The following is a 15,509-nucleotide window of genomic DNA, read 5'->3' on the forward strand; positions in this document are numbered from 1 at the left end:
TGCAACGTGATGGAGAGAGAGAGACACAGGGAGAAGGAGAGAGAGTAAGACAAACACAGATTGATGCACACGTTTCACTTGAATTTCTTTACCTTTTTGTGCATGCAAGTGAGTTATTAGCTAGTTTACAGTGGCTAGCACTAGCAGCCTCGCTGTAAGAGTGGCCGATTTCTGTTACTGTCCAGTTTTTCAGTCTAAAAACTGAAAATTCAGGATCAAAAAGACTAATACCCATCCCGTAGATCAGGGGTCAGCAACCCGCGGCTCCAGAGCCGCATGTGGCTCTCCAGCCTCTTTGTTGCGGCTCCCTTTGCAATGCTTTAATATTTTTTAGCACCCGTGTGGTGAAAATGCACGTCTTTGTTATGAGTTTACAAAAATCCAACTTTGTGTGAGACCATGAATGCATCCTGACTGAGTTCTGACTGGTGACTGAATGAGCAGACAGGATGCTATCCAGTTCTCTCTGACAGGTTAACATGAAGGGAAATGAGTAATACTTTGAGTTATTTGAGTTATTAATTATTATTAATGAGTTATTTGACGATTCTAAAAAATAAATTAGAGCTCATTTAAAAACAAAAGTTTATCTCCAGTACTAGCAAGAGTACTCCAACTCGTCTTTTTTTTTCCCTCCAATGTTGTTTTAAACATACAACGTTTTGCGGCTCCAGGCTATTTTTCTTTAGTGGGCAAGTGGGTGAAATGGCTCTTTTCATAGTAAAGGTTGCCGACCCCTGCCGTAGATAGATTGTAGTCCTGTGGGAAACACTGCCCCCTGTAGCCCAACCCCTGAATCACAGCTCAGGACCATACACAATGCTTGTATCGCTACAATATGATATGCATACATGTTAACCAATTGCTGTAGGTTCAAAGATTCTTTATAATCGTCCAATGTCTTTCCCCTTTGGCAAAAGCCACAATTTCATGCTCTCGTCAAGGCAGGGCTGTAAATATGTCATCACACGGTAAGTCAAAGCATCCTCACTCTCAATGATGTCACCCAGGCCCTGGGCGAAGAGAAGCTCTTTGAGGCGGGACACCTCCTCCTTCAGCTCGCGCACCAGGCGGTTGTTGGGATCCTCGTTGATGACAGCGTTGCAGCGGATCTGCTTGGCGCGGTCGGCGTATCTGCGAATATAAACCGTGCAAACATTCAATCTACTGCATGTAGCACAAAGATGCCATTCTTACTCTCTCTACCTGAGCGTGCTGAGCGTCTCGTCGTAGTTGATGTCAGCCGGGCTCAGCGCGGCGACCATGGCGGTGCGAGAGTTCCCACCTGGCGCACGTGTTATATCAATTAATTGGAGTAAATTGGAATAAATAATAAATAATAAATAATAATAAATTGGATAAAGGAAGTGCTCTAAGAGTGTTTTGAGATTTGCTGATTCCTACCAAGATTCTCACGCAGTAGCCAGGTCAGGACGGAATCTCTGTAGGGAATAAAACTTTCCGCCTTCTTCTTCTTTTTATTCTGTGTGTTAGACAAATAAATATATCATTAGCTCTGTGAAGGGACTTAAAGATCTTTATCACAGGAGTGTCTAAATGTTCTCCACCCAAGGATATTTTGTAAAGAGTGTTGCTATGTTAAGAACTTTTTCAAGAAAAAAACACATCTCAGCTTTGTGATATAGGTGGAAAAGTTGATTATTAGTGTACACGTGCCCCTTTTTTATTTTTATTATTCTCATTTTAGTTGTTATTTTAAATGTTATAAATATTTACACTTTCTTCAATAATCTTCATACATTTTCATCTTGTAATATTATATATTTTATTAATAATATGATACATTATACACCCCCCCACCTAATTTTGAAAAAAATACTTTATTTTGTTTTGTTTCTGTGCTATAAATGTTTATTCTTGTAAAATTGTGACCTATTTCTCTTAACTTTTCTCTTAATGTTTGAACTTTATTCTCGCAACATAGCTTTTCTCGCAACCTAATTTTTCATAAAGGAATAAAATAAAACTTTATTAATTGTTCTGTTTTTCATAACATTACAACTTTATATGATATTTTCATAATACAACAACTTTTAAAAAATATTTTGAGTTGTTGTAAAATAACTTTTTCCTCTCAATATTTTCACTTTATTCTTGTAAAATTACTGCAGATTTTTCCAATTTTGCTGTTGTTTTGTTGTGCAATTACTCTATTTTTCTATCTTTGTTTGCTCGTAGTTATTGTGCAAAAGTGTAAAGAGTTTTTTTTACCTTGTTAGGGCCAGAGTCCTAGAATGAAACAGAGTATGTACATGAGCACGTTCATGCCACATCAATCAAATGTATCTTTCACTGCGGATTAAACATTTTTTTTACCACTTCTGCCAAAGCGGAGATGACTTTTCCCAGCGTGGTGAGAGACTTGTTAATGTTAGCTCCTTCCTGTAACAGAGAATAAGAGACAAAGAGGCCATATCTTTGTTAGTGAGCAAAACTTAGTGTACTTAATGTACGCACAAATAGTTTCCGTACATTTTGTGGTTAGCGCAGCGTCTTGTCGCGTTATTAGTACACTGCATGAGTCCAACTGTGTTCTTAATGTATTTTCGTCATGAAACGTCCTTGTTAGCATCCTATTGCTAATATGTGAAAACAGGAACCGGAAATCAGCTCACTCTTCTATGACATCATCAGCAGTTGACTCTGTTGTTCTTTGCTAACTAACCTGCTGTTCTTATTGATCACGGCTGCAAAATAATCCACCGAGAAGCCAAAGAAAGTTGCTAGCGCCAGCATGTTGGTAAAGAAGATGATCACTCAAACAATAACTCAAAGGTGATGTCCTTAGGCGATGTTCTTAATAACCGACAACAATCAAGACTTCCATCAATGTAAGTGACGTTAAATGTTTTATTCCATCCATTCATCATATATATGCATTTTCTGCTTGGAAAACTATATAATAGTGTTTAGTGTTACCATTTAGGATGGGAAAATTTATTTGGTTAGCGTACATTTCAAGCTTAATCGGACCGTCTGGAACAGATTAATGACTATCTATCGCTTAGACCAGGGGTGCTCACACTTTTTCAGCATGCGAGCTACTTTTAAAATGACCGAGTCAAAATGATCTACCCACTACAAAAATGCAAAACATGTATTTATTTTCAAATGTATTGAGGATTATTTGTACGTACAATGTATGTTGATGTACCTTACATAACCAAATGAGCCAATATTGCAAAACACACATAATTAACAATTAACATTTTTTGTAATTACCTCCACATTACTCCCCATTTCCCTTCTTTGGTACTGCGATGGTGGAATGGCATATGAGGCAAACGCACTTCGAAAAAGACATTGTGAAAAAAAAGTCCACCTCCCATTCCGTATGGAAGTGATATGTTTTTGCCTTTTTACTTGGTCCAGTTTTTGCCTTTTTACTTGGTCCAGCTCCTTCACTCATTTTAGTGACCATAAACTTTAGCGAGGGCTTAAAATCTAACGCAATTCGCCGACTAGCTTAGCACTTTGCATCGTTGTTTACGCATGAGCGGTGACCTAAAGGTCAAAATTCAGTTGTCATCTGATTGGTTGTCCTGTATGTCAATCAAGTAACGGGGATGGATGATAGGCTGACATCGTAAGTTCTGCTGCACTTAGAGACGTTGTTTGATTTGATTGGTCGCCCGAAGGGCAACATTCAGTTGTCATCTGAATGGCTGCCCTGTATATCAATCAAGTGACGGCATTGATGCTAGGATGATATTTTTTTAATGTCACGCCGCGATCGACCAGCGATCGACCAGTACCACCTCCGCGATCGACCGGTAGATCGCAATCGACTTAATGAGCACCCCTGCCTTAGACCCATATCTTCCTACCACAAATCATGCTAGGTATCTTGCCGGACACTTTCCCTTGTAAGTTAAGGGTGTCTGCTCTCTCCTTTGTTGGCTTTGTTGTACTTTGTGAGACTCCAAAGACCTACTGTTCATAGCACCTGGTTTGAGAATCCCTGAACAAGACAACTTTCCCCACCTTCAGCCTGGTCCCTTTGGCCCCGGTCGAATCTGCTCGCTCACTGCCGGCTAAGTCCACCAAACTGATTTTACTGACCTGAAAGCAGAATGTTGACATCCAGTGAAGACAAGCGACTCTCATGATCGGCTCATAAACCGTATACCTTCTCAGAGGTGTTGTCAGTATCAGCGTCATGGCGTTTCTGAGTGAATATGATGTTAAATACAGCATGGGAGCGACTACTGGTCTCGTTCATGTTGGTAGCGGCCACAGTCCTGTCGAGAGAGACTCACAGTAAGCCAGTCTGCTGTGAGTTGGAGCTTCTGTGGCTGGGAGGTCGCTATCACCTGGCCTTGTTGCCAGAGTCCATCAGGTCCTGGATGTCGTTGTAGGAGGTGACGGCCAGCTTAGACAGGTCCTCCACGTAGGGTCCCATAAGAGGATGCTCTCGCACTCGCAGGTTGCCTTTGTTTTTGGGGTTGAGCAGGTCACGTACGCGCTCACAGTAGATCTCCATGTAGCTTACCTATGGACAATATATAAAAAGCTGAAGCTGCTTAGCAGGCCTATTTTTCATTGAAAAGGGATTTGATCAAAGAAGGTTAAATCAGGGTTTTTTTTTACCTCCACAGAGTAGGACAAACTGTTGTCCGTGTTGTCATTGATTTTGGTAAACAGATCTTCACACAGCTGCAAGGAAGAACATGACACAGATTAATTTACCTCATCCTTAATGATCTTAATTGCTGATTTATCTCCACGTCTCTACCAATGGGATGATCCCCTGCTGATCCTTGACGTCCTGCTTCCCCATCATGGTGTAGGACTTGCCGGCGCCCGTTTGGCCGTAGGCAAAGATGCAGACGTTGTAGCCTTCGAAAGCATGCAGCAGCATTTCCTCGCCGATGTCTTGATAGACGCGCATCTGAGACGCGTAATTCGCATCCTCCGGCTGGTGCCAACAACCAACCAAAATGTCAACTGTAAATATTCAGTATTCAATGTATAGTTTATAGAAGGTCTGTGTGTTACCGTGGTGTGGGACCAATAGGAATAATCAAAGTTGAAGCTCTTGTTGTCTTTGGCCTGTTTGGGGTTGATGATGGCTGAAAGACACGACAAGGAAGGCAAGTCAGCGGAGTGAAACTGGATCAGAGCGAAGCCAGTGTCAAGTTCTGAGGTCCTTTGTGCACGTCTTCAGTGCTGAACCTATGCAGTATACACATTTTGTACACCAACACGATCTAATGTGAACCAATACAAGAGCTTGTCTGGGAATATTCTCATTCATCCAGGTCATTGTGTTGAATCGATCGCAACTGGACTGTTCTCAGGTTGTTTTAGAAAACGCTTGGCCTCTCACCCAAGTAGGATTCAGCAGTCGTTGCTCAACGACTACAGAGAGAGTCCACGCTAGTCAACAACACATCAGTAAGGTAAAACTCAAACTAGACGTGCTCAAAGACCGTCTTAAGATGTCCAATCTAATCTTTGAGCATGGATTGGACAGCTCTGGGCTTCTCAGGGCATTGAATTACTCGCGGACTGTTCTCGGGTTGTCTTACCCCATCAGTTCATCAGTTCATGCTCAAAGACTAGATAGGACAGCTCCAGACTGCTCTATCTAGTCAACAACACATCATCAGTAGGGTATATCTCAATGAATAGACACGCTCAAAGAGTCGATAATCTGAAGATGTCCTAACAAATCTTAGAGGACCACTTTAAGATGTCTTAAGCTTGTCTTTGAGCAGGTAATAGACGCAAACGCAACTGGTCTGTTCTCAGGTTGTCTTAGAAAACGTTTCATTCAAGCAGTTCATTGGTTCATGCTCAAAGACTAGAGAGTCAACAACACATCATCTCTAGGAAAAAATTCAATCAAAGACTAGACAGCACAGCTCTGGACTTCTTAAGTTCATTATTTCATGCTTAAAGAGTCAACAAATCATACTCAAAGACTTGACTAGACTGGACAGAGTCAGCAACAAATCATCAGTAGGGTAAAACTCTATAAAACTCTAATAATATACATACTCAAAGACTAGATAGGAGCATCTAACGATAGAACCATCTAAAGATGTCCTATCAAAGCTAGATAGGGCCATGTAAAGATAGCACCATCTAAAGTTGTCCTATCTAGTCTTTGACCCATCAACTGGACTGCTCTGGACTTCTCAGGGCACTGAATCGATCGCAAGTGGACTGTTCTCGAGTTGTCGTAGAAGACGCTTCGCCTCTCTTCCGAGCAGTTAATTTCATGCTCAAAGAGTCAACAAATCATATCCTAGACTAGACATGCTCAAAACAAGATAGGACCCCAATGAGATGCAAAACACCTAAGACAACCGAAACTGAGACTGAGTCAATTCCCCGAGCGCACAAAAGCTGGATCAAAAATTCAGCCTCTTCAGAGATAATAACACTTATTTCTGATTGACAGTGTCAGAGAGGTATTCATCATTAAACAATATTATTGTATAGCTGCACTTTATCATAGCTTAGTGGTGTCATAAAGCATCGTTGTGTGCAGCCATGAACCACACTGAAAGCTTCTTTTAAAATATTAAAGGCAGTAATAATACCGCAGAGGATGACTAATCATGAGTCATGACAATGACCAACTGCTGACGATGTCATTTCCCACTAAGTTGACATCGGATGCTCACACAAATCACATTGGAGACACTTCAGGACAGCTCAGGTTTTTATTGATTAGGACAGCTTTACCTTTGCATCCCATCCCCATTCGTAGTCATTTGACGATTAGTCGAGTGTTGCTGTAAACATTGTGACATCATCATCAGCAGCAGCAGCATCCTACGTGGCTGTGAGTTAATAAGCTGTTTCCTCTGAACAACTTCCTGCTAATGCAGAGGAGGTCGATGCAGGAAACGACTAAGTAGAAGCTGGCATAAGTGTGAAAAAGGATGTTTCCATCTAGGGATAAGCACCAGTGAGGATGACCTTTTACTGGCCCTGACATGCCATGCTAGAAGAAACTGGTACAGCAATACAAGTAATCCAGTTATGTTATCCATTCTGTGCTTATGATTGAATTAAAATACATTTGCCGTGTGGCTGGTCACAGCATCACCAGAATCAAGAATCAGTAAGATATAATGCACCATTTCCTACAATAAGCAAATCTTACTTCACTTTCTCCCAAAAAAAGTAAAAAAAAAAAAAAAGTTTAACTTGTTCCTAATTTATCCACAAATTAGCTAAGAAGTTGTAATTCCCACACATGGAAGTACATAAGTGATTTTAAGATGCAACAGTGAAGAAACAAGGATCTTTACAGTGGACAGTCTTCATAGCTTATCACACCAATCCTGGGGCATCACACACGCCCCCTAGTGGCTGCGAGCATTTGACTACTTTGAGACCTATGGCCCATGGATATTATTAAAAAAAGAAAAAAGAAAAATAAACCTACAAAAAACTGAAAAGTCAGAATGTAAAGCGAAACAAGTCAGAAATGTTGATACTATTATGATAATATGCGAAAAATAATTTTTAAATGTAAAAATAAAAATAATGTATATAATAAAATTATTTTTATAATGTATTGTTGCTGTTTTATTTCAATATATATTATTTTAAAGTGACAAATAATTATATTTAACGCATAATATATTTTATAAATAGACATTTGTTATTACAATAACAAATTATATTTAATATGGTCTAAAAATAATATCAATAATAAAAAACATTTTATAATTGTAATTTTATAACCATTTAAATTGTATTGTGTTGTGCAATGTTAAAATATTTAAATATATGAATTTATATACATTTAAATATATGAATCTATATATAGTATTATTAATCAATATTGAATAAATAATTATAAGATAAATAAATTATAATAAAATATAAAATAATAAATAAAATATAAATAATTAAATAATTATATGAATTCATGTCTATATGTTAAAAAATGTAATATATTGAAAATGGTAAAAAATGAATCTAAACACAATTTTCAGAACTAAAAAAATATTGCCTGTTTAATATTATTAAAATATTTCAATACAAATAATATTATGACCATATGATCTTGCACCCATTTGACTAGGGATGTCCAAACTGCAGCACGAGGACCATTTGAGGTCCAAGACTTGTTTTTTATTGGCCCGTGGAATATTGTAAAAATAAAATTGACCTAATTGACTTAACAGAAAGTGCAAAATGTTGAATTGAGTTGAATGAATTGAAGTGAACAGCAAAAAAAATGAATGCATGACAATTTATTCACGTTTGACATGCTACCAACATCATGCTACTGACAATAACGTTATCGCTGGTCATTTTCTGCACACTAAGTCATTTAAGAGACTTTACTGCTTAAATGAAACCACTGCTGCACTCTGCCAGCGTGGATGCAAACAGTCAGACATCAAAGAGTCCAGTTACTGTAAAAAAAGGATTCAAATTAAATTAATCAAGTAGGCGGAAGCCATCCAGGAGAAAACGGGATGAGATGAGGAGATGGACATCTTCTCTGAAGAGCGGCAGTACAGGTGACCTGTGCACTGACGTTCCCATGAGCATCTGGACTGACGTCAGGTAACTGCGCTCGGCCTGTGACGCCAGTTGGACTGAGGCTATTAGCATGCAGAGCACGTCCTTTCTTTCCATGAGGGCACTGTCAGTTTTTCATTTATAGACCGCCCCTCAGGTCATGTCATGGAGGGAGCGAGGACAAATTACACGGATGTGGTAGCAAACGCACTTCAGATAATACACCTGTCAGTTTATTAGGTACACAATGTGCAATTGTGCTTGTCATACTGGAGGGTCAAAATATTAGAAACAGCTCTCAAAGCAAACTGTACATCTCAAACAAGAGGCCCATTGAGCTTCTGCTTAGTGCTTTGCATTTTAATCCATCTCAACGTGGGAGGGAAGTTCTCCCCCCAAAAAAGAAAAAAAAAAAACAAGATGACTGCCATTCTGCAGCCGTGTGGGAACTGGCCTGTGGACCGGCACGTCAAACAAAGCAGCCAGAAGACAAGGCGACGAGAGGACAAGGAGACATTTATGCACCGTCGTTGTCACTCCTCCACACAGCAGTACGAGCGATGAACTCGTTCACATCCTGCCCCCCCCCAGACACACACACACACATATACACACTCAAGAGGCATCCACTCCACACTGACTGCAGGAAACATCATGCTTTGTCCTCAAGATGCTCCTTCTTAGCTATTTATATGTAAATACACAAAACACTTACACTCTTCTATGAATTGTTCCAATTCAATAAAGCGCATTATAGTCACTTAATCTCTCCTTCAAGCAGTTAAAGTGAAATGGAGTGCACAACCTGCCTGCAACCAGCAGAGGCACTGTTGATTTCGGGCTCAACCAGCCATCACACAGCTTTTCGTCTGATAAAAAATTCATTCATTTTCTACCGCTTATCCTCACGAGGGTCATGGGGGTGCTGGAACCTATCCCAGCTGTCTTCGGGCGAGGAGCGTGGTACACACCAATCACAGGGCACATATAGACAAACAACCATTCACACTCACATTCATACCTATGGACAATTTGGAGTTGCCAATTAACCTAGCATGTTTTTGGAATGTGGGAGGAAACCGGAGTACCTGGAGAAAACCCACGCATGCACGGGGAGAACATGCAAGCTCCACACAGAGATGGTCGAGGGTGGAATTGAACTCTAGTCTCCTAGCTGTGAGGCCTGTGTGCTAACCACTGCAGCCTCTTAGCCATTCAGTGAAACCCAAATTTGAAGGTCTTGACGTTTTTGCCAGCTCGTAGAGCTTGGTCGGTAGTGTAGTCACATTTCCCATGATCCTATGAGGTAAAAATGCTGCTTTTTCAACTTATCTATCTGCAGATAAAATGTCATTAAAATCTGATATGTTAATTTTGACCCGGAATGACTGTGTACATGCCACATTTCAGGTATCAACTTAATGCTACCCCTATGTGAGTAATGGTCTCATCCTGGCCACTCTAATGAATAATGTCAATAATGTTACTGTATTGTTGGGTGAGACACACAAGCACCAGATTTGACAACAGGCTTTATTGCAGGTTTGAATGATCTCACAATCTCACGGCATAATAACCCCCAACAAGGGCAACTGTAGTGGCCATAACCTACGCCAAGCTAACTCTGAACCCCTAAAATCACTTCCTGCCCTCCTCCTATTCAGATCCCCAAGCACTGGAACACATTTACATCTACATACATACGCACCTGAGTCTTATTTATGTCTTATATGTCTTATGTTGTCTTAATATGTCCACTATATTACGTAATAGGAGTGTAGAGGCTGTGTTAGTTCATGTCTTGAGGGCTCTAATAACAAAAAATGTATTTAAAAGGTTGTAAACAGGTTTTCTATGCTGTAACTAAGAATGAATTCCGTTCATAAATAAGGAATCACAGTCGGGTCAGGAACCAATTAACTCATTCAATCTCTGCCATTTTTCAAAATTCAAGCCCTTTAGTATAAGCCATTTTAGACAATTTTTCAAAGAACACAGAATATTGTGTTCTATTGCTGTGTAAACATGGAACCTACCAAAAAGAAGGATTATACTCTCATCATTCATCAGAAAAAAAAAGTTTGTTTCTACCTTTTTCCATTCCGTAATCAGCAGTGGAACATAGGTAAGTTTCAGGAAAATAGCAGTTCCCAACAAGGAAACGGAAGAAAAATAGCTTTTTGTAAAAAGATACATTTCTAACATAACTTACACTTTGACACAACTTTTTACAGCTCAAATATCTTTATCTTTATCTATACCACAACATAACGCTCTGCACGCTACACTCCTCCATGCTCTGAAATGCTGTATGCTTCCATGCATTTCATGCAAGCAAACAGCAGCAATTAAAGTGAGCAGGGGAGGAATCTAACATAATAATTCACTTTAAGTCACTTTTACTGCGTACGTTCATTCAAAATCTGAGCAAAATGTCAACATCAAGATAGCTGGGAGATGGAGGGGCGGCGAGTAAGGTGGCATAAAAAAAAAAAAGAAATGAATGGCCATCTCATTTACTTGTGTTTTTTTACTATTCACGACTGGTCTAGACAGATAACTCCTGCAAATAGCAGCGATGTATTGTACACGTATTGTTAAGGACTGTATATATACAAATTATTCCTGCCTTTGCATTGTTCACTGTTACATCATTTACTCTCTATTGTTATGATTATAATAACCATTATAATCATTCTGACAAATGTAAGGAGTTCATTACAGCAATATTTCAGTGTTTGAATAGACTTCATCCAAAAACCAAAAAGTCACACAGGGTGGAAAAGAATGCCACGCATCTCATCGCCGAGTCACCCATGACATGGGGCGAGGGAAGGATGAAGAGGAGGGGTAGAGGGTGCTAAATTAGGCCAAATGTTAAATATTTCAAGAAGGCTCATCTATTATTAAACGGTGGCTTTAACTTGCCAGGCAGACGACATATCGAGTGTCTCCTCCCGACCGAGTGAGTTCTCACTCGAAAAAGTTTGGCTACAGCAGCTCAGCGTCAGAATAAAATGTCTCAATACAATTCTTCTAAACCCATTTCCCCATTCAGTGACACAATTTTGACACGGAAATGCTATTGAGACGCAATCACAGGCAAATATGTGACATTCTCACCTTCTTGCATGGATGCTAAATATTAATCTGTCAATGTTGGCTTAATCCACCCTCATAAATTATGCGGATTACAACAATGCAACGTTCAAGAGCTTTCATAGCACCGCATTTTAGTTTGATGAGTCTTCAGGTTTTGCTCTATTTGCCACAACACAAACATCCACACATAAGAGGCGAACATTAGCTCTTATTCCAAGATACTCTGCGCAGACAGAACAATCCTCATCAGCACCAAACTGTGTAAAAAATGAATTTCGGCAATGATTATGATCGGGGTGTCCTTAAAAAAAAACAAACATATAATGTTTTTAGTACATTCTCAAAATTTAAACTGCTGCAAATAAATTTGGTGCTGCCTGTTGGCCATCACTTATAAACACATTATGGGTTCCAGACTCCACAGGAGGCAACAAACGATTGGCGAAACTCATCGCCAACACAACACAAGCCCTGCACACGGGAGGGGCCCATTCACATCCAAAGCGAAGGGAGGAGGTAGGGAGGGAGCAGTGTAGCCAAACTAGCGACTTTGTGACTATATTTAGCGAGTACAGTCGTCCTTCGAACATCGCTACCTTTCTCTATCGTATGTCAAAAATTAACTAATGAATAAATGATCGTTTCTTTATGGTTGATTATAGCCCGTTATCAGTCCAAAAAAATTGAAAGATAAGTCCTATGTAGTATTCTGGTCACTAGGCGTCATTAATGACACAAAACATGACCTTACATTAACACTGCATGAAGTCATGATGCAGCAAAAAAAATCTCCTCCCATTCCATGTGGAAGTGGTAAGTTTTTGGTTTCTTACTTTGCCCACCTAGCCTATTCCGTTTGAATAAACATTAAACAATGAATAATTGTGACAAAGCTATTGAATTTTTCTAGTCTTATTGGATACTTTTGAATACTCTCACACTAAAGCATGTATCGATTTCTGTTCACAGAGAGCAGTGGGTGTGGCTGCGGGCCCCTTCCCCCCTCTCAATGCACTCACAGGCTTTGACTTTTGTTAGTGACAGAGCAACAGTTCATTAGCAGTTCTGAACATTTGACCATGACATTGATGACATTTGCGGGGTCTATAATTAGTGCCTGGTCAGAAATCACTGGCATTAACAGATGTGGCTGTAGATAACCTAGTTAGTGGCTGCAGCATAAAACAACAACAGTTCCTCGCCCCTTGTGGCCAGGGGCTGCAACTGCAAGAAACAGATGGTGGTACTCACTGGTGGTGTTTCCGGACATCTGGATGATGCATTTGCTCTCTTTTCCCATCTCCCTGGAGTTGAAGGGGCGGACTCGGACCGCCACCTTCACTGAAGCCCCGGCCATGGCGCTGCCTTCCTTGCACCTCCGGGTGCCCACTCTTTAGTAACCGGGTTTTTCGACCACTGGAGCTCTGTGGAGGGATTGGATTTATGTTAATACATATAAATATTTTTGACCCCTCTGGGTTGCTTGGAATGTGAACAATAGTGGAGGGCTCCAACTTGGGAAGAAAGAGCGTGCATGGTCAGCTGCCGCCACGGCGACCAGCGACAAAAGAAGTGCAGCAGCAGCGAAATGTGCGTCTGCGTCCTGGGATTACAGCGGGCCGGGCCTCCGTCTCCTCTTGGAGCTTTAATGGTAAAGCGTGACTCATCGTCGCCAATCAAATTGAAGAGCATTTCATGTTGGAAGGCAGGATGACGACATTATTGACAAATTTATTGTCAGATTTGAGTTCATGTGTGTCCTCTACTTTGCGTCATTGTCCCATTTTTGCTGAGTCATCCTCCTTCCTACAAGTGGCTCCTAAACAGACTCATGTGAAATGCATTCAGGTCAACATTAAGAGTGGCATCTTGTTTATGTCATTTAGCTGCCACGTACACAAGTAAGCATTGTTAAAATAAAAAAAAGGGTTTAATGTGGCTTCCAATTGTGTTTTTAGGTTTAAAGATTAAACATAATGTGATATTTTGTGGACAGAGAAGGACGCTGGATGACGATGCAGCCCATAGGGCGGCCACCCTGTTAAAGGGCTGGTGACAAAGGCTAATAAATGTACCCTTACTTGTCAAAATGTCACCTTCTGGGTGGCTTTAAGGCTTTTAGGAGGACGAATTTTAACAATAAATAACATTTTGATGCATGTTTCGTGCCAATAATATATGATATGACAGAACCCAGCAACATTCAAATGTTAATATATATATATATATCGCGGAGATACATTATATTTCAGGGTAAATGTGTCCGTCTTTGGAAGCTGACCATGTTAAATGCTTGAAATCGTATTTATTTAGACATGACAAGTGTCCTGGAGTCGGGCAGTGGTAGCCTCCTCAATGGCCGCACCCTGAGCCCACGTCCTCCCAGGAGATTTCAACCAAAAATGTCTCAATCAATAAAGGCCACCGTACACAGCGTGGAATTCAAGCTTTAAAGGAATAATATCAAATGTCAGTGTACATACGTGATGCTAGCACCGTGTGGGCTGTGGAGTTCCGTCGTCGTTTTTTTTTAGATCCGCGTCCTCCTCCTCGCCTCCTCCTCGTCCTCCCCGGACTCCTGCTAGCAGCCTCCGGCCGCCATGAAGTAGAGAGGCTCGGTGTGCTCGGTCCACCCGGGAAGAAATGTGTCAGTGCAGCGTGGTGTTGCTTGATAGTTGGGCTGGGATGTCCTCAGGCGTCCAAAATGGTTGTGTCGCCTTCACGTCGTCCTCTCACTGAGGATGCTGCCACCGGGCGATGACGTCACCGCCGAGGGAGGTAACAGCATCAATGCGGTGGTGGGAAGAGCGGGGAGGAGGTGTGCACTTCGGCTAATACGTCATAGCCAAACTACAGTACTTTATTTGCGTGGGGTTTTTATTATAGCATCAAGTTGACTCTTTGCTCGGTGTTTTCTCATTTTTTCTATTGTTTTGTTTAATTTTCAACTTTCTTCGTGTATTATGAACTAAATGATCATTTAGTTTTGTTTCCCTTTATGTTACAACTTAAAAGATAATACTTAAAGCAGACCTATTATGCTAATTTTCCACCCTTTGTATGAAGTTGTGGACTCCTACAGAGCAGCTACACCCAATAACTCCAGAAAGATTTCTAGATCTTCCAGAATCTGCGCCAATTCCAGCTTGTAATTGATTCCACCCACGGCCCGCCTCCGGGCACGCCCACGCCGCTGTGATTGGTCCCACTCCCAAGCTCTCCCAAGGACTTCCGGACTCCTGCGGAACGCCACATGATAATTTTGTCGGTATAGGAGTTGATAATAAATCATAATAAATGAACACAAGAATACAACATTCTAACTACATTTATAGGTCAGAAACGTGGAAAAAGCATATATCCCCTTTTTAAAAATAGATTTATATTTTGGTTTTATTATTCTAAAATGACTGCTGTTTTTTTCAATTTCTGCTGTTTTCATCAAACTTTTCCCCAATGCTATTTTTCAAAAATTACATCTTTGTTTTCGTCTCATATACTGTATATTACGACTTGACAAAAATGTTTTCCTTTAATATTTCAACTTTTGTTTCCTCATAATATTACAAGTCTATTCTCGTGAAAGTGCAACTTTTTTGCTCAACATTTTGACTTTATTCTCCTAAAATTGCAGCTGTTTTTTTCATTTAAGATATGTTAACCACATAGTAACTTTGCCCCAACTTAATGAAAAAAATGGCACCCTTGTTTTTGTCTCTCATATTTCAACTTTACCAAAATATTTCTAATATTTCAACTGGCTATTAAATTGTTTTCCCCATTTTACAATGTTATTCTCATATAAATACAACTTTCAATTTTCCCTTAATATTTTAACATCAACATTCTTTTAAAATTACATCTTTTATTGTAGCCGTTTTATATTTTTC

General features: G+C 40.2%; 1 protein-coding gene across 14 annotated transcripts in view; it reads right to left on the reverse strand.

Moving 5' to 3' along the window:
* Positions 1-14,496, reverse strand: part of kif1aa (kinesin family member 1Aa) — a 49,617-nt gene extending 35,121 nt beyond the window's left edge. For 4 of the 14 annotated variants that reach the window (XM_058072799.1, XM_058072798.1, XM_058072797.1 and 1 more), the window contains exons 1-13: positions 14,103-14,491; positions 12,871-13,043; positions 5,020-5,093; positions 4,757-4,939; positions 4,612-4,677; positions 4,335-4,513; positions 4,151-4,262; positions 4,006-4,083; positions 2,338-2,403; positions 2,233-2,250; positions 1,405-1,483; positions 1,207-1,285; positions 992-1,134 (exon numbers count right to left, since the gene is read on the reverse strand). In XM_058072799.1, coding sequence (XP_057928782.1) covers positions 992-1,134; positions 1,207-1,285; positions 1,405-1,483; positions 2,233-2,250; positions 2,338-2,403; positions 4,006-4,083; positions 4,151-4,262; positions 4,335-4,513; positions 4,612-4,677; positions 4,757-4,939; positions 5,020-5,093; positions 12,871-12,976 — 1,183 coding nt within the window. In that variant the 5' untranslated portion in view covers positions 12,977-13,043; positions 14,103-14,491. Of the gene's footprint in view, positions 1-991; positions 1,135-1,206; positions 1,286-1,404; positions 1,484-2,232; positions 2,251-2,337; positions 2,404-4,005; positions 4,084-4,150; positions 4,263-4,334; positions 4,514-4,611; positions 4,678-4,756; positions 4,940-5,019; positions 5,094-12,870; positions 13,044-14,102 lie in introns of all 14 variants that reach the window. The other 10 variants (XM_058072803.1, XM_058072800.1, XM_058072793.1 and 7 more) reach the window with 6 other exon arrangements.
* Between the last annotated feature and the right edge of the window lie 1,013 nt (positions 14,497-15,509).

The sequence above is a fragment of the Doryrhamphus excisus genome, chromosome 5, assembly GCF_030265055.1.
Source record: "Doryrhamphus excisus isolate RoL2022-K1 chromosome 5, RoL_Dexc_1.0, whole genome shotgun sequence".
Taxonomy (NCBI): Eukaryota; Metazoa; Chordata; class Actinopteri; order Syngnathiformes; family Syngnathidae; genus Doryrhamphus; species Doryrhamphus excisus.